Source organism: Spinacia oleracea, chromosome 1 (genome assembly GCF_020520425.1).
Source record: "Spinacia oleracea cultivar Varoflay chromosome 1, BTI_SOV_V1, whole genome shotgun sequence".
Taxonomy (NCBI): domain Eukaryota; kingdom Viridiplantae; phylum Streptophyta; class Magnoliopsida; order Caryophyllales; family Amaranthaceae; genus Spinacia; species Spinacia oleracea.
This window is the reverse complement of record NC_079487.1, coordinates 124,284,718-124,310,245: the sequence shown is the minus strand read 5'-3', so window position 1 is coordinate 124,310,245 and position 25,528 is coordinate 124,284,718. Positions and strand designations below refer to the sequence as shown.

General features: G+C 33.1%; 1 protein-coding gene across 1 annotated transcript; it reads right to left on the bottom strand.

Moving 5' to 3' along the window:
• Positions 1 to 3,291: 3,291 nt before the first annotated feature.
• Positions 3,292 to 5,073, bottom strand: LOC110784433 (transcription factor PRE6). Its single transcript, XM_021988889.2, has 2 exons — positions 4,461 to 5,073; positions 3,292 to 3,815 (listed from the first exon to the last, which is right to left on the bottom strand). Exons 1-2 carry the CDS (start codon positions 4,590 to 4,592, stop codon positions 3,666 to 3,668), a joined length of 282 nt encoding a protein of 93 aa, XP_021844581.2. The 5' UTR covers positions 4,593 to 5,073; the 3' UTR covers positions 3,292 to 3,665.
• Positions 5,074 to 25,528: the final 20,455 nt, after the last annotated feature.

Here is a 25,528-nt window from a genome sequence, read left to right as displayed (position 1 = left end):
ATGACCCGCTATTGACCCGCGACCCGCTTTTGATCCGCCCCATTATCGACCCGCTAAAAATGACCCTTTTAATACCCGACCCTCTTTTGACCCGCACCGACCCTGACCCGCCCCGCCCGATAACCAGGTCTAATCATAACAAGGGGCATGGTTAATTATTAGTTCAAAAGCTATCCATATTTCATGATTAAGCTATAAATGTTTACATGTACACTTGGGACAATCTAGTAATTGGCCCAATGGACAAACCCTTATAGTGGCCTTCTAAACTAACCCAAAGAGCCAACCCCTGGCTAGGCTACTAGGCTGCAGGGCACAGCAGCTCAAAACTAGGTTGGGTGCAACTGCAAGGCTTTGCAGCCCAAAAGACAATAGGCATAAAGGCCCGGCCTACTGCCACCGCTAGAGATCACAACAGGAATGTTGGGTACGTTGTAGACTACTGGAACACAGGATATTTGCATGTATCATAGGAGTACTAACTTTGTTTCAAAAAGATCTTTATGTTTTCTGTTTTAATTCGTTTTATACACTTTGTTTTATTTTATTTTTGGACATGAAAATTTACTACCTTATCCTTCTTACCCCACAATATTTATAATTCTCCACTCACTTTCTCATACTTCAATTATTTATTTCTTACCCCCATCTACCTTTTTTTTACACATTTCTCTTGCTTTATTCATATTTTATTATATTCAACCAACTTTTTTTACTTTTATCTTAATATTTGTGCAAATAGTAACTGTAAAGCTTTTTATGAAACGGAGGTAGTAACTCATAAGATAAGATGCTTACTTACGAATTGAGCTCCACCAATGTCATATATGCATGGGTTGATGACGCCCGGCCCATGCTCAATCTTTAATTCTTTATGCTTAGTTGATCATTTCATCGAGTTAATTAGAATTTACAAGTATGTATGCCACGAGATCGATTGCATTGCTCCCTAATTATGATACTACGTTACGTCGCTACCTACTTACCTATGCATGCCTTTGTGTATAATCTTATGCTTCCAACGATAAATAGATTTAGGAATTTGTTTGTTCGGTCGATCTTATGCTTCTAAATTGATCAATTCCCTTTTATATTGTAATAATAAAATGTTTTTGTGTTTAATTAATTTTTATTTTCTAATTTTATTAAAGGGTAAAATAGGTAATCAATATTTACGCCGCCTCAGACGTTCCCTCATATAATAGAGTTATAGCTCCGTTGCTGGAAACATTTTTAGAGAAAATATATCTTCCAAGAAAAAACAATTTTTAAGGGAAAATAATTTTCCTTGTTTGTTTTTTCACAAGAAAAATTATAAAGAAAATGAACATAAAAGTACGTAAAAATGAGAGTAGAGAAAAGAAAATGTGAGACATTAGAGTGAAAATGTGGCATTCTTTTCTTTTCAAAGGAAATCTTGGTTTTCCCCCGGGAAAAAGTTATTTTCCACATTTTGGAAAACAAATCCCTTAAAAAACAAAGAAAGGAAAATAGAAAAATAATTTTACGAAAAAGTATTTTCCGTCAAAACAAACGGCACCATGAATAAAAGTGTTAGTGGGATAATAATAAAATTCAAGAGACGAAAATATATTTCTATGTATGATATACTTCCTCCGTTCTTATTTAAATGACACAATTAGTTTATAGACACTATTCACACAAGCTCCTTTGACTTCATTTTGTGATTTATAGTTATAAAAAAACATGGTCATGTGTGGTCTATTAGATTCGTCTCAAATAAATATTTCTAATTATCAACTTTTTGTAATTTTTTCTTATCCATAATTGAAGATATTAAAGTTTGAAATCGTGCATTGGTAAATATGCCTAATAATTGTGTCGGACTCAACAAATGCGGTGAAATGGTGTAACGGTGAGAGTGGAGGGCCATGGAACCTTACATTCATCATTAACAACATCAGAAATGCAATGCAGAGAGGGCAGGGAATTGAGATCGTCTACAAAGGGCGAGAATCAAATACGGTGGCAGATGCATTGGCAAAGCAAGGACTCTCCAGAAGGGACGAGTTTATAGCATGCATATAGCACATTTTCTACCTGTTTACCTCTGAAATGCTGCTCCTCTTTCAATTAGAGCAAATTTAGACTCTAAATGTAACAATACTGGTTCCCTTTCATCAATGAAACAAATGCCAACTTATCAAAAAAAAAATTGTGTCATTTAAAAAAAAACATAGGAAGTATTATTCATCACGTACAATTCAAAAGTATTATTTAAGCATAGCATGAAGCTAAGGGAGGAGGAATTAAAAGAAACCCAAGCTTGAAATTATGAGGGAAAAAAAATCATATAATTGCTGCGTACGGAGTACATGCATACCATTTATTTGTGCATGAACCACATATAAAAAAAATACAAATTAGGGAGAAGAACGAAATTAAAGTATGGTTAGTCGTCCGGCCCCTCTCATATAAGTTTAAAGAAAATGATAAAGGTCACAACATGCGATTTTTAAGTCGTGTCACAATGATGACATGGCATGCTTATGTGTCATGATTTAAATTGGTCTATTATAGATGTTATAAAAAAAAGGTAGGAAAATCTTAATATTCTAATTTGTTTCCGTTTTCATATCGACTACCTTATTTACATATTTTCATAGTACAAATATTGCATTAATTGATAATAAAAATATTATGATAACGCGTAGCCTACGTGGCGTCTATATGTACCAATTAAACCGTGACACGTAAGATTGCGACAACTAAATATTGTCGCAACTTGCGTCCTTTATCATTGTCCAAGTTTAAATCAAAAAATATCTCCTAACATCTTGGTGCTTTATTCATATTATGATATTCCTACCACATCAATTTTTCTGTATTTTACTACAACTAATTAATCTTGGCATTTTCTATGTCGGAGAGCTTATGAACACAAACATATTACATCGAGGCCTAATCAATTGTAATGTCGGACTATAGCAACTTGTTTTTATGTACTTCCAAATGTCACAATCAACATTAAACACCAACTAACCTTAACTAAACAATTAGCTTTTAAACACATGCATTATCATCCATTTAGTTATTCACACTTTAAAAGATATGTTCACCCAACTCTCAAACCAGCTAAGGTCAATACATAATCCAATGCAATGTAGTGCCGTGCCATGATGCTAATCGACATGCAACGTACATGTATAGTTTTGATAATCTTGTTACGGGAATCAATGTATATATATGTTTAATTAAGATTGAATCTCATCTACAGTCATTGAACTTTATAGCTCGATCTAGCTCTATAAACCAAAATAAACAATCAAATTAAAAAGGCCGGATATCCATACATTTTATATTCATCGTTCTCATCAGTTAAGTACATTGCGAAGACTCGAAAGATATTCAATTGCGGATTGGAGTACGTACTAAATTACTTATTATTAAAATGTAAGAACTAATTAAATACTACTAGAAGAACTAGTTAAATACACTCGAATTAAGGTTTTCTCTCTCTCACTCAATCTATCTTGCTTGTTGGTCTAGCTAGCTAGAGACCAAACCCTAGATAGATGGGAGAGAAGCATTTTAAAATTCAAAATTAACAAAAATAATAATGTTGGCTTCCAAATTAAACTATCCAGCTAATTACTTAAATATAATTACTTATATATTTTTTTTCTTTTTTCTTTTTGTTTTGTTTACATAAGTAAACTCCTAATAATGGCTGCTTGAGCACTGTCACTCTCAGTTGAAGCCAAGAGCTCGGCTAATCTGTCGCTTAAATCATCCACTTCCCTATGCAAGTTCCTAATATAAGTGCAAGTCTCCTGCAAAACCCTATTTGCCGACTGCCAAAAAAAATTAATAAACATATTAGTCAACTAGCTATGCAGCAGATAGGTGATGTGGCATGTGATATGACAGTTAATTAACCGAGACAGTCTTTTACAAGAATTTATAATCATATAATATACTGACATTTTCTCCGTGATATGAAAAAAATGTAAACTTTGGATTAAAAAAGGGAAAAAAATTGAATGCAAGATAAGAAATTAATGGAAGAAAAAAGAGTCCCACACCAAAATGAAATTGTTTGCTTCTAGTTGCACCACAAAATAATAAATGTAAGTAAATAAAATGGGCATATAAGCCAATAATAAGTCCATACCACCATACATCTAAGTTATAACATAGAACTTGTGACTTATCTACCCTAACACAATCAAGTCCACACAAAACGTATGCTAGCTTCATTCATTAATTCGTTTATTCTCTACTCCAAAACAAAATTAAATGTGCATTGATTAAATCACTATTCCTCCTACAATAATATATATGAAAGCACTTACGAAGTATAAAATTATTCCAATGTACATGTACAGTGGAGTAGGGTATGACAACTTAATTAATTAAAAGAGTTGAGATGTACGCAGTCTTATCTCTAAAAACGCGTAAGAAAGAAGATCGCTCATAAAACAGTTATATGTGTATACCTTGTCAGAAGTTCGCCTAGCATGTATCTCAGGAACAAGCTGCTGCAACTTGCGAACAAGGTCAGCTATTTGATCATCACTAATAGAAGAGACACCACCAGATTGCCTGGAACGTGATCGTCTGCTCGACATAATTATATCTATTTATGTATTGATCTTAACTAACAAGTAACAACACTTGAATTAATGAGTGAATGAAGGAAGGAAGAAGACGAAGAAGAAGCAAGTTGTGTAATATTAATTGTCAGAGAATGAATATGAAAGAGAGAGATATGAATGTATGGGCAATGGAAGAGAATGAAAGAAAGAGCAAGTATTTAAAGGAAGAGGGCAGGGGAGTTACTGTTTGTTTGTTTGTTTATTTAATAATAAAAAAATAAAAATAAAAAGGGAGGAATGGAAAGCATGAAGAAGAGGGAAATGGAGGTGAGGAAAGAGAGAAAACAGTGGCGGGTGTTGGAGATGAAGAAGACAAGTGCATGGGAGAACGCAGTGGGCGAAGGGGATGGCTGCTTTTAATAACAAATGTTATTGGTTTCAACTTTGAGGAGAGAGAGAGAGAGAGAGAGAGAAAATGAATACTTGAATTCTAAGAAGAGTCCCTAAGAGAAGGGGCGGCAAATGCATACATGTTATTGTTGTGGACTTGGTAGGGAAGTGTCCTTCTCTTAGTGTCCCCAAATAAGGGTTAGTATTCAAGTGGGGAAAGGGTAACTGTGCTTCTTTTTCAGCTAACCTCATGGCCCTCTATGTGTCAGTCTTACCATGCAACCCCATGTTACGTTATTATACATTTATCCCATACCCTTAAGTCCGCCGCTCGGTTAAAATTAAATACAGAAAATGTTACATTTTAACTGGGTAGGTCGTACTAGGTAGTTAGGTATGAATGTGTGTTAAGAGAGTTGTTATTTTGACCTGATTAGTTACAAGCTAGTATATATACTCTTTTTTATATGTATATCAATGTATATATGATTGGCTTACTAATGGAGTTAGTTAAAAAAGAATAAGGTAATAAATTAGATATATAGGTAACTCAAGTAATTTGACCAAAGCAAGAAGCGTGGAAAAGTTAACTATTTAAATAAGACATGCATGACTGCATGGGATCAGTGTTAGTTTTGAAATTTTCATGACAAGAGAGTGAAGGAGTTTAGGGATAAATGAATAGAGCTAGCTACGGTAAAACTTATGGTAAAATTAATTTAGCTAGACTATGCAACAAATTTAAATTCAACATCATAACTTTATATAGCACTTTATTTAATTTAGACTCATATATAGTGTATAGGATGTGGTACGTAGAAAATCTTTTGGACTTCTTAATTTGTCCTATTTTAAGTCAATTATATTATTAAAAAAAAAAAAATCGTATCAAGATATACAACTCGATCATGTTCTAAGACAAAGTATGTCTCACATTAAGCGGTTCAATTAAGTTCAATTAACTGTCCTTACTCCTTAATATTGTGAGGTCGACACAATTAGAATACTTGGATAAGATCTTCAATCCCGACTATCACTGTTTTAGAAACAAAACTATGTGACGCACGTATTACGTACAAGCTATCATCAGTGGTGGATCTTGGAAAAAAAAAAATTGAGAGGCCAAGATTTAAAACGTTAATCTTTCGTTAATTAAGTACATACAATTCATGCATTCAGTCAATATGTTACCGCCTTTTTACGTAATATGTAGGTATACATTAATTAGGATAACTAAATGTTTAATAGCGAACTCCTTTCAATTTTCTTAATAGGGGACATGCCCCAAATGACTTCGGTAGAAGATCATCCCCTGAACGCAAGTTTAATGAATTTCATATTATTTTTTTCCTTAAATATAATAGCCAGGTTATCGCAACATCTTATAATTAATCGTATGACATAAACTTAATTACTCTAAAATGCTCCGTATGTATATTCTAAACAATTGAGGTATAATATTCTCATATTTCCATTGTTAGAAGATTGATTGAGGACATAATGATAAATTTTACAAAGTGCTATAAATTAAAAAAATGTGGCAATTTTTTTCGAGACTTCTATTAAGTACTTCCTCTGTGTAGTGTCAAGGCTAATTAGAATGAGATGATTATAAAATATCAATAATGTTTTGATTCATAAATAAAGTTGAAAATCCATTACATTTACGGAGTACTACCTCCGTTTCAAATAGATCTTTACAGTTACTATTTGCACGAACTCAAAATGCAATATTTAACTACTAATATATCCAATTTCGCATGTGAAAAATTTATAAAATTTTGATATTTTGAAAATACATACTGAGATCAATCTAGAAAGTTCATACATGTAACGTTTTGATGTATACAATAGTGAGAATTTACGGTAAAAGTTTTTATACTTTAGACACATTTTTCAAAGCGTAAATAACTTTCAGAAACGGAGGTAGTATAATTTAACACTTGTAACTTATTCGAGCAATGAAAGAGTGTGAATTTGTAACTCAAAGGGCCGGTATATATCCATCATCCATGGGTTAGTTGAGGTAATGGGAAAAAAGCAGAGAAGGATGGGGAGGTTTGATATGGGGTTGACCAGTCAGAGCTATAAAGATGACAAACTCCTAAATTCTCTAATTTTGCTCTCTCGCAATTTGCATCATTACATCACATCTTAAGTCGTGGCATCTCGGAAACTTGCATTACACCGACCCCAATCCTTGGCCTCTTTTTTCGTTTTTCTTTCTTCAATTCTTGTTGCACTTCCACACAAACTACCATTTTAGTTGTTGCCTTATTACGGAGTATTTAAATACTCCTTGGAGTATGGAGTTACTTTTTTTTTTTCTTAGGAGGTGAATTTTCGGAGTATTATAATACGTGATAGGGTTACTATTAAATTGAAAGACATATAAATTGTTCTTGTATATGATCGAGTCGTTCAATTGATCGATTTATGACCTATCTAGCTCCTGTTATGATGAGAGATTAGGATTTTGTTGTCCATCATATCATTTGTATAATTCTAGCTAGGTTAATTAAATTAGTGCATGTCGTTCGAAAAAGAATTATATTAGGAGAATCATTGCTAGATAGACAAAGATGATGAAAGCAATGCTTCATATATATTCACTACAAAAATTTACATCTTTAATGACAACCTAATAACGGCGGGTTAAAAATCTCGTCACAAAGTCTTTTGCGACGGGTCTATCAACAAAACAAAGACGGGAACAACCGTCGCAAATGTATTTTACGACGGGTTAACGACGGGATTTACATTAATGACGACCCCCTTTTATGACGGGTTCGCGACAGTAAATCCCGTCATTAATCAAAGAATAGTGGCCTTTAGAGACGGAATTTTCCGTCATTAATGGTACAATTTCTTGTAGTGACTCCTTTATAAATGTAATCACCTAATTATCTCTAAAGAAAATGGTTATAGAGAGAATTTAGTTTTTGCAAATGACATACTTCATACGTTATTATTTAATTAGTTGCATATATAGTATAGTTTGAGTTTAGAACTATCTATACACCCTCATTTGTCCGGGTTTCATTATTTACGCGTAAGGTATATATAATTAAAGACATTAATGAAAATACGTATCGAAAAACGTGACTAATAAAAATACCAACTAAGGAAGGAAGTATTATTTTACTACTATGATTCCAATTGCTTGTTGTAGCTGGATAAAAAACATACTCCGACATACGAGTATACGTAATTTGCATGCATATTTAAAATATTTTTGAAAAGTGTACAAAGTAGATTATCTTTAACTATTTTGAACGGACGAGGAAGTAACACATTGATGCTAATTAAGACTACGATCCGAATAACTAAAATTAATGAAGATGGTCAAAGTTGATAAAATATGAAATCCAAGTTCGATCTGTCTTCATCTGCATTACCAGTCCTTGTCTAACTGACTTAGTTGTGAAGTCCTAATAGTATAACATAAAGTACTAAAATAATAATGGTTACACGATTGATTTTACGATTTGATTAATTAAATAAGTTACTTTAATTGCAAATTAAATATAATAATAAGAAGATGTGGGAGAGATATGATGCCTCTTTTCTCCGGCGAGATTCCTGCTTAAATGGTCAGTATATTGTCGATGTTAATTACAAGTATTACTTTTTTGGTTGGTCGTACTATATATGTATATATATGTGGTGCTCGAATTGAACTCGATCAGTCAACTAATTAACAATATAATCTTTCCATTTATTTGTCGCTTGCATGCTACTCACTTAGTGAAGTTAGTGTTGCTATCTAACCTTATGCATGGGTTTCCTTTCCGTTTATACAAATTCTTATTTACAAATGGTGTACAATAAATAATGTAAATCGGAATAAAAGTTACTCAAAATGCTTACAATTTATCTAATTTTTAATTTTAATAAAAACAATTCTTTAAAATCACTAATAATGTATAAAATTAATCATTTAATCATTTAAAATGTTAATCTATATATCAACTTTTTTTATATAAAAATTAATCAAAACATATTAAAAATTACAATACAAAAATTTTCATTACACCTTATATGTACAAGACCTATTGTTCCACTTCCATTTATGTACGCTTTCATGTCTTTATTTATTTATATTTTTAGGCAAAACCGGTTAAGAGCTTTGTTTTGACATACAAATGGAATAAAATATTCCTAAAACAAAAGGAATCGATCAAATTTTATCTATAAACTTTTAATTAACAAGATAATTAGTCAAATTTTTAGTAAAAGAGTTTGTCAATATAAGATTATCTCATGGGGCGCAAATAGAGGCTCAAAAGGGAAAATAAATGTTGTTAAAGAACAATCCTTCACAACTTCATTGGACGAGTTATAAAAAAATGCCAACAATTCTTATTTTTGATAAGTGATAACTCTTCTCAAAAGTTTTTTGGCTAAAAAGGAAAGTTAATTTTTGGGGAAAAAGTTATTATTTATTAATATATGAAAAATTACTTATTAACAGTCTCGTCATTGATGTTTAAGTCATAAAAGAGATTTCAAAAATAAGAAATCACCATTGTAGGAAAAAAAAAACACAATCATGAAAGGTACTTGATCCCTAAGCTAGTGAAGTCTCGCCAATGATAATGCTCTCGTTTTAATGTTACACTAATGTGTTAAATTTTTGCGTTTGTATTAATATATAGTTATAGCACTATAAGAATTTGTATCTTTATTGACAACTTAATTATGATGGGTCAAAAATCCTGTCGCAAAAGGCTTTTGCGACGGGACTAACAACCAAACAAAGACGGGAACAACAGTCGCAAATGTCTTTTACGACGGGTTAACGACGAGTTAATGACGGGATTTTCTATTAACGACGGCCCCCTTTTATGACGGGTCCACGATAGGAAATTCCGTCATTAATCAACGATTATTGGCCTTTAGCGACGGAATTTCCGGGTACATTTTCTTGTAGTATAGGTTTCTTGTTAATAATTGTGATTTTTATATTAATAGTTAAGGCTTTCTTATTACTCCCTCCGTCCCTTAATACTCGCACCGTTTTGTCTGGACACGCTTGCCAATGCACAACTTTGACCACCAATATCTTTAACTACATATTATAAAAACTTATAGAAATATTAATATTTGGAAAATATATATTAAGATGAAACCAACAATATATTATATACTACCATTTGTTTTCATATACTAGAAATAAAATAGGTCAAAGTGAATTATGTGAATAGTGCAAAAAGTCAAAACGGTGCGAGTATTAAGGGACAAAGGGAGTAGTTATTACCCGTAATAATTAACTAACTTATAAGCACAAAACATACTCAATATTATCAAAGAAAGTAAAGTAAATAAATATTACTAAGTATTACTCCCTACGTCTTTTTTTTCCTGTTTCTTTTTTTGGGTATTTCAAATTGTTATTTACATTTCCATTTATATTATCACATAAATGACTTAGAATTTTATCAAAATTTGGGTCTAATTATTATTTTAGCCAATTACATTCATTAGGTCATTTAATCTCTCATATTTTTCCATTGGGACATTAAATTTTTCTCATTTTTCAATATCAGAATTTTGATAAAAGTGAAAACATTATAAATTAACGTAATTTATCTTGTTTAAATAAAAAAATATGAGGAATCTCGAGGCAAATTAATTAATCGTTAAAACGCGTGAAAAGTAACAAACATAAAGAACAAAAAGAGACGGAGGAAGTACCTTATATTTTTAATGTAAACGTTAGATACTTCGTCGGAGTATATAATCAAATCAACTTAGGAGGCGGTCGTTAATTAATACTTAATTAAATAATTAACTAAATAATAAACGGAAGACATAAATAAAAACAATATCATAATAATGTGGACTATCATTTACTCTGTACTTTTTATCAGCCCCGATCCTGACATTTTGAGGGCCCTAGGCGAAACAAGGGATTAGGGGCCTTCCGAAATGATACGTCTTTAACTGAAATAATATCATTTTTTTTTGTTAAATCCATTATATTGTTGAATTCAAATCAATAAAAAATATTATTATATCTTCTTTGCAGGATACTAGAATTCAAAATCATGCTCTAGTCAAATGTCTTGAAATATTTCAATAAAATAAATACTTACTTAATGACAAGATAATTAATATACATAAAGAGATTTTTATTTTTTAAAATAAAGGTTCATTTTGAGCATATAAAAGTATCAGTCAATTTTATCAGCATTAAAATTTGATATTTATTCTAAAACTTATAAACCCATAGTCTATCAAAGTATTTTTTTCGCCCACATATAGTTACATCGATTAGAACTTAGTACTAAAAGTCAAATACTACGTACATAAACTCAACGTAAAACTTATTTATCTTGTAAAAGATTAAAGAACAGAGCTAATATAAATAAAAGGTTTAAATAATTGAGGTACTATATGTACAAAGTATTATAAATGAGAAAAAGTAGTTGCTTAAAAAAAAAATTAAAAAAAATTACAGACACAAAAATAAAATATTGACAAAGTTAAAAAAAGAAAAGAGTTGAGCGAATAAAGCAAGATGGAAGTCAACAAGAAAAACAATGAAGGTAAAAATAAACAAAATAACAAAGACAACCCTAGACCTATGATACTCCCTCCATCCCGGAATACTTGACCTGTTTTTCTTATCGGGCCGTCCCTTAATACTTGACATGTTTCTAAAAATGGAAATATTCTAACAATATTATATTATTTTTCACTTCACTCCTATTAACCCACCTACCTCCTACTCCATACAAAAAATAATTAAAAATTCAACCCCTACTCTCTCCCAACCCCACGTCCTAACCCACCTCCCACTAACTACATTAAAATAATACCCCACTATCAACTACTACCTATTAAATTAAATAAGTCAATTCAAGTCCTTAAACTTTGTGCCGGTCAAACCGGGTCGAGTATTCCGGGACGGAGGGAGTAGGTATCAAAACTTTAACACCTATTTTCTACCAATGAGCCAAGAAAATAATATGTCTATTTAATGTGTTGTTTATTACTAGTACTAATTTACTGGACAAGCTATAATTTTGGGCCCCTTTCCGCATTGGACATTAGGCGGTCGCACCCCTCGCCTACCCCCTAGGGTCGGGCCTGCTTTTTATATCTACAAATTTCATTCTTAAACATTAATTAATATGTATATGCTTTTTATATCTACAAATTTCATTCTTAAACATTAATTAATATGTATATTGAAATTGTTGTTTCAAGCCTTGTCGTACAGTAATAGCTACACAATATAATTGATCTTAGTAAACATTTGGAATGCTATTACTTGAATCGACATTCACGCAAACACAACTATAATAACTAAAAGATTAACATCCTATGTTTTCGTTTATCAAAATACGTAATACCTAGTATAAAAAGATCGAGAAAAATATCAAACATATTAATTAATATAATACGTGCGCGTGCATTCTTGTTAAAGGGTTGCAGATGGAAGTCGGGAAACTGGGAAGAGAAAGAAGGGGTTTAGTCTATAAGGCTAAGTAGTTCATTACACTATTCTTAAGAGAATTTGGGGGGTTTTTAAGGAATTGAAGGATTTGAAGGACAATGCAATAAATGCACTATTTCAAAGGGGAACTTCTGCCTTTTAAAAGGTTTAGGGTTTAATATTATATACTTCCTCTGTTCCGAAAATATCGCATCATGGTTGACCTTTACTCCTTTAACCATTACTTTGACTCTCAATATCTCATCAAATCTTGTGCAAGTAAAAATTATTAAAAAAAAACATTTAGAAAATATATATCGATACGAATCTAACATGGCCCCACATGACTAAAATTTCCTTACTTACGGATCACAAAAAATGGCTATAGTCGTAGTGTGAATAGTGTAAAAAACCAATGGTGTGATATTTCCGAAACAGAAGAAGTATATTAATTAATTGTTCTATTAATTGACCCCCTCTTAAATCTGTTCAAGACCCGCCACTGCGTATACAAAAATACATATTAGTAAAAGTTTAGTGCAGTGGACAAATCCATTGTGTAAAGGTATTCATTTTCATGCAATGCCTTAAACCTCATCCCTTATCCGTACCCTTCTACCCCCCTCTACCAAAAAGAAAAAATCAACTTAATTGCATGCAATTGCTGAATGGTCCATGCTGTTTCAGTTCCTGTTTGATCACAAGTTCACAATTAAGAAAAAAAAACATACGTTGCACGAGTTCTAAACTGAAGCCGCCCTAACTGTGTTTTGAAATCCGGTAAAAGTCAAAAGTGAAAAATAAAATAAAATGACACGGGTATGATCAAATTCTGAAGGAGCTAGCTACCTAGACTGATCGAGAGCTGCCTGAGAATGCTATCCATAATGTATAATTAGATAGGGGACCATAAAAATGTGGAAAGATATGCAGAATCCTCTGCAACCAATAAAACCCGAAATATTAGATTCACATAAAAACGACCTTTCTTTTTCTTTGTTTCTTCTTAACAACAACACGTTCATGTCATTACATTTTTATTTTCGGCGTATCGATTTCTATAGGAAATTAAAGTGCACAAACATCCAACCGGATATATATGCTATTGCTTACTCATCCTTTTAGCTTAGATTTGAACTTTTTCGGGGCCGTTCCCGGCATTTTAAGGGCCTGGAGCAAATCATCGGCGAAGGGCCCTTATGTTAGTGAAAGCTCTTAAATTTTGATATTTGATAGATCCAAACAAAACAATGGTACACAATATTCACTTGTGCCATTGAGGTTTAATTTGAACTTTTAAATAGTACTCCCTCCTCATTATTATTATCATTATCATTATCATTACCCCATTGTTTCAAATAGGCTCTTGCAAGAAGCGGGGTAGGGGGGTCGGACGTACCCAACCTTACCCCTCCAATGACAGAGAGGTTGTTTTCAATTGACCTAAAAGTGATAACGGGACAATAACGGGATGGTCATCTTCTACTTCATGGAAATGAAGCGAAGAGGTATTAAGAGTCATTTTGATTTAGTCCATTACATCCCATAGCCCATTTTAAATAGTACTCCCTCCATTTCGAAAAAATGGGGACAATTTACCTTTTTCACGCTTGCCAATGTAAATGTTTGTACATTAATATCTCTAATTTTGTATTCGTAAAAATTATAAAAGATTGATATTCCGAAAGTACATATCGAGTCGAATCAAACAAGACCTCACACGACTATATTTTTTGTTACCCATAAATCACAAATGATAGTCAAATTGAAATTTGGTAATATTATCAAAAGTCAAAGTGTCCATATTATTTCGAAATATTCCATAGTATTTTATAGTTTGGTGATGATAAATGTCACAAGTACCAACAATTAAATTACATCACAATCCTGTGTATCACTTTTTTAATTATATCACTGGAGAACAAAGTACGGAGTAATACATTAGCTAGTCACCAAGATACAAAATCTCTATGGAAGGGCTAATCATATAGAGTTATAGGGAGGGCCTCCTTATAATCTTATATGGAGCCAAGCAGGGCCGGTTCTGACTTTTTGGTGGCCTATGGGCGAAACAAAAAAATCGAGGCCCTTACTTTTAAAAGGGCTAGAAAAAAAAATTGTGAATCGATGTAATGTACTTTTATTATTGAAAAATTTATGTAAATAATTGGCGTTTCACTTCTTAAGACTCAATACTACTCTATATCTAATTAAATTAGCCATGAGAAATTAACTCTATTACAAAATATGAAGGCTTGAATAATTTCAACCTTGTGCCATTAAACATGAATTATATTCTAATATTTTAAATATTAATCATCAAGCATAAGACAACGATGAATTACTGAAGGGAAATGAAACTTGAAATTTTAGCAAGTCAGTAATAATTTTTGAAGTACAATAAACTATAATCCAATTATTTTTGCTAAACTCCAAATTAAAACAAGGAGTGTGATTATATTAACAAAAGAAGAAGAAAATATATGATTCTAAGGATAGTACACGGCTCTACTTTTGGTGTTTATTTGGATTCTAATTGGGTAATAGATTATAATTGCATAGTTAGCAAATGAGAAATAACAAAAAAAAAAAAACAAACTACCACCTCTAGTTGTCGAACCTTGGTGGACGCCCTGATATATCAGGCAATCAAACCACTGCTCTGCAGTGCATACTTGACTATAAGTTTCTCATTGAATATTACATATTTTTGCATTAACTGGCTTAATAAATGTTGGGCTTTTTCCCTGGGGCCCAGGGCGGCAGCCCCTTATGCCCTGCCCCAGGGCCGGCCCTGGAGCCAAGAGGTGAAAACAACGCATCATCAGAAGTTTTATGACTCTAGGCCAATTCAAAACCTACAATTCAAAACTAGCAAAGGATCGGGTTTGGTCACTCTGACTTAAAATACAAAATAAAATAAAATAATAGATATACATAAGGTGTATCGTACATCCAATTTTATGCTTAATGATGGTCCTCTCATATTTACACCTCACATATATATAAGGGAAAATGTAAGAGAGTACACCTCAAATGTCTTGCTTAATATTCACTATGAGTATTAACCTAGACCACCTAGCTTCACAAAGTATAGATAAATAGTACTCCGTACAAAGTAAATACTTGAAATTCAAAGTTATACTTCGTAATGTGTTAGATTAGGTCACTTATACGCACGGATTTTCTAAAACTACTACATAATTAATAAATACTCATTTGATTTTTGAATATGCTCGTTCTATTACGTAGTACATACTTATATCATTATATGCTTGATATGTTTGACCAAAAAGTTCGATATGCTTAACATGTTAATTAAACAATGTATTTCTAGTGAATGAGAAAGTTCCCTGTGTGTTTTTTTTTAATATAAAATCTTTGTTTTTTATTTAGCCATTTCTTAAAAATGCTTTCTAATTTATTACTCTCTCCGTTTCTTTTTGTTTTTTACCCTTTATTTTTTGGGCGTCTCAAAATATTATTTATATTTCTTTTTATATTATCACATAAATGATTTAATACTCTATCAAAATTTGTGTCAAATGATTATTTTAACCAATTAAATTCATTGGGTCATTTAATATCTCATGATCACACTTTTCTATTGGTACATTAAAATTTTCTCATTCCCAATATCATAATTTTGATAAAAGTTAAAACATTATAAATAAACGTAATTTTTTTTATTTAAATAAAAAATAGAGGAATATCAATGTACATTAACTAATCGTTAATAAACATGTAAAACGTCAAACGTAAAGAACAAAAAAGAAACGAATAGAGTACTTTGTAGTATGATACTGGAGTTACCTCATCGATCCTTGTTGATGGATACTCGATAGTACTACCATAAATTTGTGCCAAGATTGTTCTTTTCGTTTAGTGTGCAAGAATGGTCAAATTATATTTACAAAAATCTAAGTTCTTTAATTGTCCCTTAATCCTTCCATTAATAATACATAATTAAGTTTAATTCCATGTTAATTTGTCTTTATCTTATCTTGATATTAGCACTTTTTAGTACGTGCATTGAACTCTTTTTTTAGTTCACAATAAACCATAACTTTTGTAAATTACAAGACTAATTTGGTCGTGCGGGCATTATTTTAAAAGTTGATTACGTACTCCTATATTCCTATACTCTATCTTTCTTGGTATTGCTAAACCCTAAGGGGGATTACACATCTTAATTAGCTTCTAGATTACTTTTTCTTTTGAATGTTCAACCCATCGTTTTTTGGAGTGCTATAGTTTTACTAAGAAATTACTACGTACAAGGATTTTTTCAAATATTCGTGAAGAGCTAGCTTATTACGTCATGCCCGTTATGGATTCTGTTACGATAAGTACACTACAAGAAATTGTACTATTAACGACGGGAAATCCCGTCGCTAAAGATCAATAATTGTTGATTAACGACGGGATTTTCTGTCGCGAACCCGTCATAAAAGGAGGGACGTTGTTAATGGAAAATCCCGTCGTAAAAGACATTTGCGACGGTTGTTCCCGTCTTTGTTGGGTTGTTATCCCCGTCGCAAAAGCCCATTTGCGACGGATTTTTACCCGTCGTTATTAGGTTGTCACAAAAGATACAAATTTTTGTAGTGGTATATTCGGAATATACGGAGTATACAATAGAATTATGTTGCATATGAGCATAATATATATAATAATAATATTGCTAGAAGAAGATAGATAAAATAGACTTATCTGAAAGATGCGAACAATCGGATGAACATATAACGAACATATAATGAACAATTGTTGTGCCGTGGGATACCACTGTCCTAAAAGACGATTCCGCACTACCTCCCGGTGCAGTAGAACAAAAGCGGTCGCCCTCTAGGATTAACACAACTCTGAATTTGTGTGCACTCACAAATCCGAATGGAGTCAGAATATTTGCCTAAAACCCAAAAAAGTATTTTTGTTAGAGAGGGTGTCATTTTATATGAATAATCTTTTGTGTATATATATGAGTGTGTGGAAAAGCAACAGTCAAGAATAAAGGGAGCATTAAGGCTAATCAATTCCCAATGGTTACAACATTAATTTTGTAACAGCAATAAGATGTCCGTAACAATGAGCATCCCAAAATTAACAACATTAATTTTGTAACAGCCATAAGCTACGCACGAGTTGAATATCAAAATGCATGTGATGTGGTAAAGTAATTGGTTTATGATTAATTTCTTTTTAAATATATTTATTTCGAAAGTAATTGAAGTTTGGAGAAGTTTAAAAAGTTCATGTGTTCATCTTAATTTTAGTAAAATGTACGTCGTATTAATTAAATCTAGTCATTTACTTGAGATGGAAAATAGAAAACAAGCGAAATCTGGCACATAAAAAATGTTGAACACTTGAACGATTGAAGCGAATTCTTTAGCTTCAATTCAAGCCCAATGATCTTTGTAACTTCATACATACTCCCGCCCTATGCATACGAAAGTTGGTGACACGTCTAAACTGGTCACTAAATTTCGTCACGAGCTAGCTCAACCCAAGTAAACAACCTGAATCTGGCCATGACCCGATTCAATTGAACCCGAACCAATGATCACTCAAAATCGACACGTAAAATCTTGAAGTTACCTTTACACATGCCATATTGGCATATTGCTATGATGTGACTCATAAAACTATATGAAAATAAAAAGTGAGCTGAGTTAAATTACCGTAAACAGTAATTAATGAACAGTTAAAAGAGTGTAAAAACCTTGACATGATAAACCGTACATTGTTGCGGGGGTCTCCTGAGTTAGTTAATTTACCGTTAAGCATATAAAGGAACGCCAACAGAGCTTATCAAAGTGTCAGTTGGTGGGAAGCTGTGATTGCTTATATCCCGTACTATTGTTTTTCATCATTTGTGGTCGAAAATGATAAGGCATCACCAATGCCTCAACTATTATTTCATAATATATATCAACAGGACAGGGCAAACAGAATACTTGTACTAGTAGTTTATTTTACGCTAAATCGCCAAAAAAAAAAAAAAAAAAAAATTGAGTGGAAAAGTAAGCTCGGGACAAAGAGTCTATGAGTACATACGGAGCAATTTCGACAGGCAAATAATTCTCTCATACTTATTCTACACCGAAAGACACTAGATTAGCACGGTGATGGGTAACAACACTTCCATCCCTTTTACATCGGACCAACTAATAGAGTCAAAAGAAACACTTAAGAAAGCACCTCTTCTAAAACATTGTCTAAATCGGAAAAATAAATAGCAGCTTTAGAGAGCTTGTTAACTAGTACTTGACTATCTGACTCAAAAATAACCTCCTTGTACCCGTATAATTAGTGGGGTAAATAACAAATAATAAATTTAAGTGAAATGGTAAATTTCAAACCTAATATTCTCCAAATAAATATTAACCTTAGACAAAATTTAACTTTCACCTTGATTAATCGTAATTATTATAATTAATGTTGAAATTTTTATGCCCCTATAAAATACTTATACTATCCCGCTAATGTTAATAATATTTATAAAAATATACTTCGTATTAAATAAGGAATATTTAACGGTCTTATACTTAGTGGTATAATATCACAATATTATATAGAATATCACGCACGCATTGCGTACATAACACTGTATTCTAATAATTAATCGAAACACCATTTATATAAACAATAATTAAGCTCTTTCAACTATTTGCAATGCGGGTGGATGCACTTAGAATTTTGAACCCCCTCCCTCTAGAATTCTTACATAAAATGCAAGCAAAATTTTTAGATGTCTCATAAACCTTCAAGAACATAAAATAAACTAAAACCATCCCCGAATATATATTTCATTGAGTGTATTAAATTGTAACAGCCGTCGCCCCACGTAAATAACAAAGAAACATGATGCCCAAATCAAATGTGCTCCCACTGTTCACCAGAAAACTTCCCTACATAGTAAAGCATCAAAATATAGCAAAAAAAAAGGGAGAATCAAATCATTGTCAATTGTTAGATTAAGGGGACGAAAAAGATAGCCCCCACTATAGTGGAAGTTGTCTACTGACAACAAGAACAAGACATAAAGAAAACGGTGACACTATACAGTCAAGGTTGACTTCATAGACAAGGTAAACAATAACAACAAGATGCAACTGTAATATATACTGTACTGTATATCTCTGATTCAAGATTGAGTGTTGGTGTGTCTACTTTTTACAACAAGATAGCAACCTCAACTTCATCCAACCCAAAATTCGTGTATCGTTATCGCTTGCTGAGAAGACTCACATGTCTTGTTGTATAGACATGCTTGGTTTCTGAGAAAAAACATTTGTGTGCTATTATTTGACATTTTCACATAGATTTAGATGAGGACTGGAATTTGGATAATTACCTGTGTAGGATACTCGTGACCAAATCCCGAGCATTGTAGGCAACGATCCTTTTTCTGAAAATACATAATATAACAAAACAGTTGAGTAATGGCACGAGATAGATCTGAAATGTAGAATTCAACATTCATACAGAAGGACTGACTCAACTTTCAGACACTGACAGATTATCATATCATACTTCAAAAGGCAAACACATTAAATTGAAGATTTGAAGGCTCGATCCATCACAAGAGAGCTTGATGCTTTCATACCCCACAAATACAACTCCATATCAAAGGAATCTACCCATATATTAGACAGGAGGGCAACAAGCAGCATCTATACTGAGATCCGACAGCCAACATTTACCTGTTCATTTCTGGCATGTCAAGTTAGCAGTATGCTTAATAAACACAAGATATCCACCACAGTTTCACGAATCCAAGACACTTCTTTCTTTTCCAAGTATGATGACTCAAAGTTTAGATGAATAGAGTGTTTTTTTTTCCAAAGTAGGGTGATCCAAAATTAATTAAGAGTGGTGTAGTATTTTTTCCAAAGTATAGGGACCCAAAATTAAGATGAAGCACGTAACCTTGCCTGAAGTAACACGACAGTCTTCCTCATATTTGGTCTCAACTATTGTGGTTTATATCATTTTTCACTTATTGATTATCCAAATAGCTAAAACCACAATAATGCTCATTCACACCAAAAATAAAAAAAAGCACAATAGTTGCACACAAATAAATCAGAAGTGCAGTAATCAACACGTCCAGCTGAAGTGACCTCCAATAACGCCTAAGACAAATCTCCCGAAGAATAATCCTAAATCACGTGACAATATTCAACAGAGTGGCTGTAAAGAGGGGATAGAGAAAGAGGATCAACCTACAAAATTGCTTCACTGTGTAAAGGAGATATAGTGATATACCTTCAACAGCAGATATTAAGTTTAAGGCATGGTGGTGTTTAGAAAACTAAGCTTGCTTTTCTACTAATAAGCACAATCTGAATTAGTTAAGACCAGAAATAGTATTATGAAGTGTTGCAGATTTATCGCATTCATGACACAAGAAAGTAATAACATACATCGCATACAAAATCAAACATCAAAATCTTCAACTATCTACCGCTAAAACACTTCACTGCAATTATTCTATTATCTATAGGTCTACCTCTCTTCTTAAGATGTACTTCCTGAACACCTGTTCAAGAGCGTCTTCTCCTCTACCATATGTTTCAAATTTCAGATATTATTTTCAGCAGGCTATAACATTCCAAAAAGTAGAACCTTCTATTATGAACAACAAGTCCTCCCAATGTTGCAAAAACCAGCCTACTCTGCTACCCAAGATCACATGAAGGTGCACTGTACACAACTACAGTTCTTTTCACATGTTGGAACTTGAACGACCGAATGGATGAGAAGGATTCTTCAGCCAAAATTTTCCAATACCCATGAAAATCCATTACAATTCCCACACAACCTGTCCATTCCGGATGCCTAAGGAGCAATTCAGAAATGAGGTAGAGTAAGTTGAAACTTTGCGGGCATTTTTTTTACCAACAATCAATAAAAATCAGATGATACTATTGCTATCGTCAAGGCTCTCACACTTCAGAAGAAAGTCTAATAATTCATTATGGTCTCCCATTTACTTCCCTGAAATATTAGAATTTTGAATAACACTCATTTAAGATTTAGATAATGATGATCTTGTTGCAAAAAGTAATAGAACAGGTCAATCCGAACTGCTTAAAGATAAGTAGGTAAAATTGTTGGAAGAGCATATTTTCATGCCAAATTTTCACATAAGATGTTCGGATGATAGAAATTTATAAGACACTGCCACATGGCCTACATCGGAGCTATGAATCAATAACCAACTTTTGTGTATCAGAATACAACAAGAAACAACAAATAATTATTTTGCAATTATCAATTACAGCTAGTTACAGTAGGAGTCCACCATCTAGTGAATGAAATATTATCTTCAAGTGAGTCCAGCCAATTTCTCGTTACAACTATCTAATCGAACAGGTTGTATCAGAAAAGGCCTAAGCTCCCTCCTCTCTACAAAAATATTCTAGTATATTTTTGCTGGAAGAAATTAATTTCGTAAGCCTTTCTTTTCATTCAAGTTTTTTCCTGGTAACGGATTGCCTTATCTCAGTCTCAAGGCCCGTACCGCCAGACCCAAGTCCCAATATCATTTCATGCTTACCCCTCCCAAGAATAAATATTAAAAAAAAACCCGGCTGTGGGTGTGGTTCAATCTCACCGCAGCCTCTGGAGGTGGAAGTAGCTACCATCAGGCTACTCCCTCAGCTTTGATTCATAAACCTTCATAGAGCTCAAAAGATTCCCACAAAGACAATGTCTCAATATCTATGATATAGATGTGGTGTGAACCCTACCCAACCACTATCAGACCATTTAGGACCACGCAGCCCACCACCTTAATAAAAGGTGTCAGCCATGTAAGGTTGAAGGGAACATAACAGACACTCAATAGACATTACACGGCTCACCAAGAAGCTCCATCACCTTAGCCTTATTAGATCAAAGATTACATGCTGTAAGATGAAACCAAAGAAAACCAAATTACCAAAGGTAGTCCATTACTTCAAATCTTCAATGGGGGTATGGGGCTAGTTTATCACTCTTATACATGCATTCAGTCACTCCAAACAGCCCTGCAACTATACATTCCTTTCTGGTTATAAATTCCGTCTGATCCAATGTGTCACGCAGCTACCTACTTCATAAGGCTAAAAGGCTTAAAACCTTTACCTGGTTGTGCTGTAAAAGTATCTTCTATGTCTCCATGCAAGTAATACTACATCTAAATGTAGACTCTTCCACTCACAATATAACTCAGGAAAACAGAACCGAGAAGTTCTAGTTAAGAAAAGTAGAAAACTACAGAGGCAGCTGTCAACAACCACCATCTATTATGGATCTCACTTAGGCAAGGTTTAAGGAGGTTCAAGATGTACACAACCTTGATGTTACCTAGCCTTGAGTGACTAGAACAGAGCATGCTTCAGAAATACCTAGAGAAAAGCAATTTATGCAGAAATGCTAATATTCAGATGATAAGCTTCGGAGAACACTTTTGAAAAACAGTAAAATTAAACCTTAAAAAGTGATGGTTTGACTGCCTGCATATAGTAATATGTTGGAAGCAATTTTGAGATGGAATAAGAAGGGGAACTTCCTATAAACAGCAACAAAAGACACATTAGTTCAAGCTAGGAGATTCGTTGCACGAGAACAAAATAGCAATAAGAGGCATACACACATCACATATGACTTTGAGCTAGTTGCTTACAATCTTTTGATTCCAATTTAAGTTTATATAGTCAACAGGAATTCTTTTAAATTAATCCTTTTAGTTGGCATGTGCTATCAAGCATCTCAACATAATTCCACAAAGAATGTCCAAAAAGATCCAAAAGGGAAATTACTATAAAATAACATATGTCAATGATTTATAACATGCATAAAATAATATCATGCATTCCAAAAGGAAACAGAACATAGTTTACTGTCCCATGTGTGAAACTTAATCCCAAGTGGCAACCTCAAGGCAGCAGCTCTACACACGACATCCGACTAATTCATAGTTCCTCCATCTAGTTTTAGAAGATGATATTTTCAGTATGATCAACATCTTATAAGGAAAAGTCCTACGCGGCTATGCCCTTGGATGATTCAAACAGTCGAGCAAAACATTGGCCAGTAGTTGCAGAAACGCCGTGGTTTCTCTATTTTTTTCAATCATGTTTATCGAGAGGGGTAAGGTTGCGTACACCCGACCCCCCCTTACCCCGCTTCTTGCGGGAGCCTCTTTGAGGCAATGGGGTAATGATAATATATATGCTTATCGAGAGGCCAATCGACAAAAAAATCATTAACTACCTTTGAGCATAAACTAGTTACCAATTTGTGCGACATTTATTAAAATTAATCCACTAGGTTTGGAAAAACTGTCATTTCTGATCACTTAGGTTGTAATCTCATGAAGAGAATATTTTAACTGTTGTCATGTTGTGCAACCTTATGTGGAGGAAGGGTGTTCACTAATCAGTATCCACATCACAGTGAGCCCACCAATTGACAACAAGTAGTACGTATAGAGGTCACGGGTCAAATTAAATGTGATAAACCATAATCCAGAAATGAAAAAGCGCTTGGATTAAATTACTTATATAATTGATGATACTCAACTCTTGTATACCGCTTTTTAACTTGTTTCTGGACTTGGTACAAGTTAAAGAACGCAATTAACCAACAGTACAACTTGAATTTCTGGTTGAATCTCTTAACCGTAAATATCTACATCATAGTAATATTATATTTCAGAGATGGAGAAAGACATTGTTATCAAAGTAATGTTTATCCTTTAGGTTTTTGTCAGACACTCTCTGTTTCTAAGCTTTATATTAGTAATTGTTAAGCGTTATCACATCAAAATTTAAGCCCTTTAAGGTTTCTAAAGAGTATCTCGTCTCGCAAAAAGATTTGATGTTGGGGGATGCATCGTTAAGGAAAGTGAAGAGTCAGGATATTAGGGAGTTAAAAGACGATCAGTGAGACCAATTATGACTCGAATGGAGAGAGTAAAAAATGATATGAAGAAAATGGCGTTTGCAAGAACATAAAACACTAGATAAAAGGGAAGAAGATTGTTGGGACAACAACAGGAGATAAATGCCGCCGATCCATATTTTGGAATTAAGGCTTTGGAATTTTTTTTAGGAAAATGGAAATTCTATATACTTTATCCTTTCCGGACACTTTGTTTGGACTGCAAGATAGAAGGGAAAGAAAATTGAGGGGAGGAGGAGGAAGCCGGAGGGAGAAGGTGGAGCTCCATTTCCCCTCCAAATCTCTTCAATCATGGAAGGATGTTGTTTATTAAAGAGGGCGGGAAAATGGATCCCTCCCTTTCCTTTCCCCAACCCTAATCCAAACAAGGGAACTTGCTCCTCTCCCTTTCTCTCCATTTCCTCTTATACAAAAAAAATATAAGTATTTCTCATTTTTATCTTAGATGATCCCGAAAAGTTACGTTCTTAGACTAGATTACAATAATCGTTTCCTACAAATGAAACCATTTCATAATAGCATTTGAACATGGAGAGTACTACAAGTACCTTTTGAAGGTGTTAGACGTTTCTTACAGCATGAAACAAAGAGTTATGTTACAATTGTCTAGGTCTTAGGATGATAGTAACTACGGCTTTGTTTGGTTCAAGTAGAGTTGACTGAAATTTAACTTCTCTGAACTTGTTTGAACTATTCTTGCTGAAAAAAACTTATTTGTGAGTGTAAAGTGTCTGAAAAAACTTATTTTTTCTTAACTGAATTTATCTGAACTTATTTTGCTGATATAAGTCGAATCAAGTTGAAATCAATTGAAACAAACTGACCCTAATACACCCAAAATGCTTCTCATGACAAAACCTCGCCACACCACATGACCACAATATCAAATGCTATCTACGATTTCCTACATTAAGTAAATTAGAACTTGCAAAAAGCACTAGACAAGTATCACAACTTGGACAGCAATGGGAACACCCAAATTCCACAGACAAAATTCGATAAGATGTGTGGAAACTAGATGTACACGCATACATTTAATAAGAGACATATAAAGCATTACTTTTTAATAAAGCTCAAAAAAGAAGAAACTGTTTCTGAACTGTTCACACATCACACTTGAAAGACAACACAGAGAAATGTATAGTAGTAAAAAAGGAAAACTCATAAAAAACCCACCAAC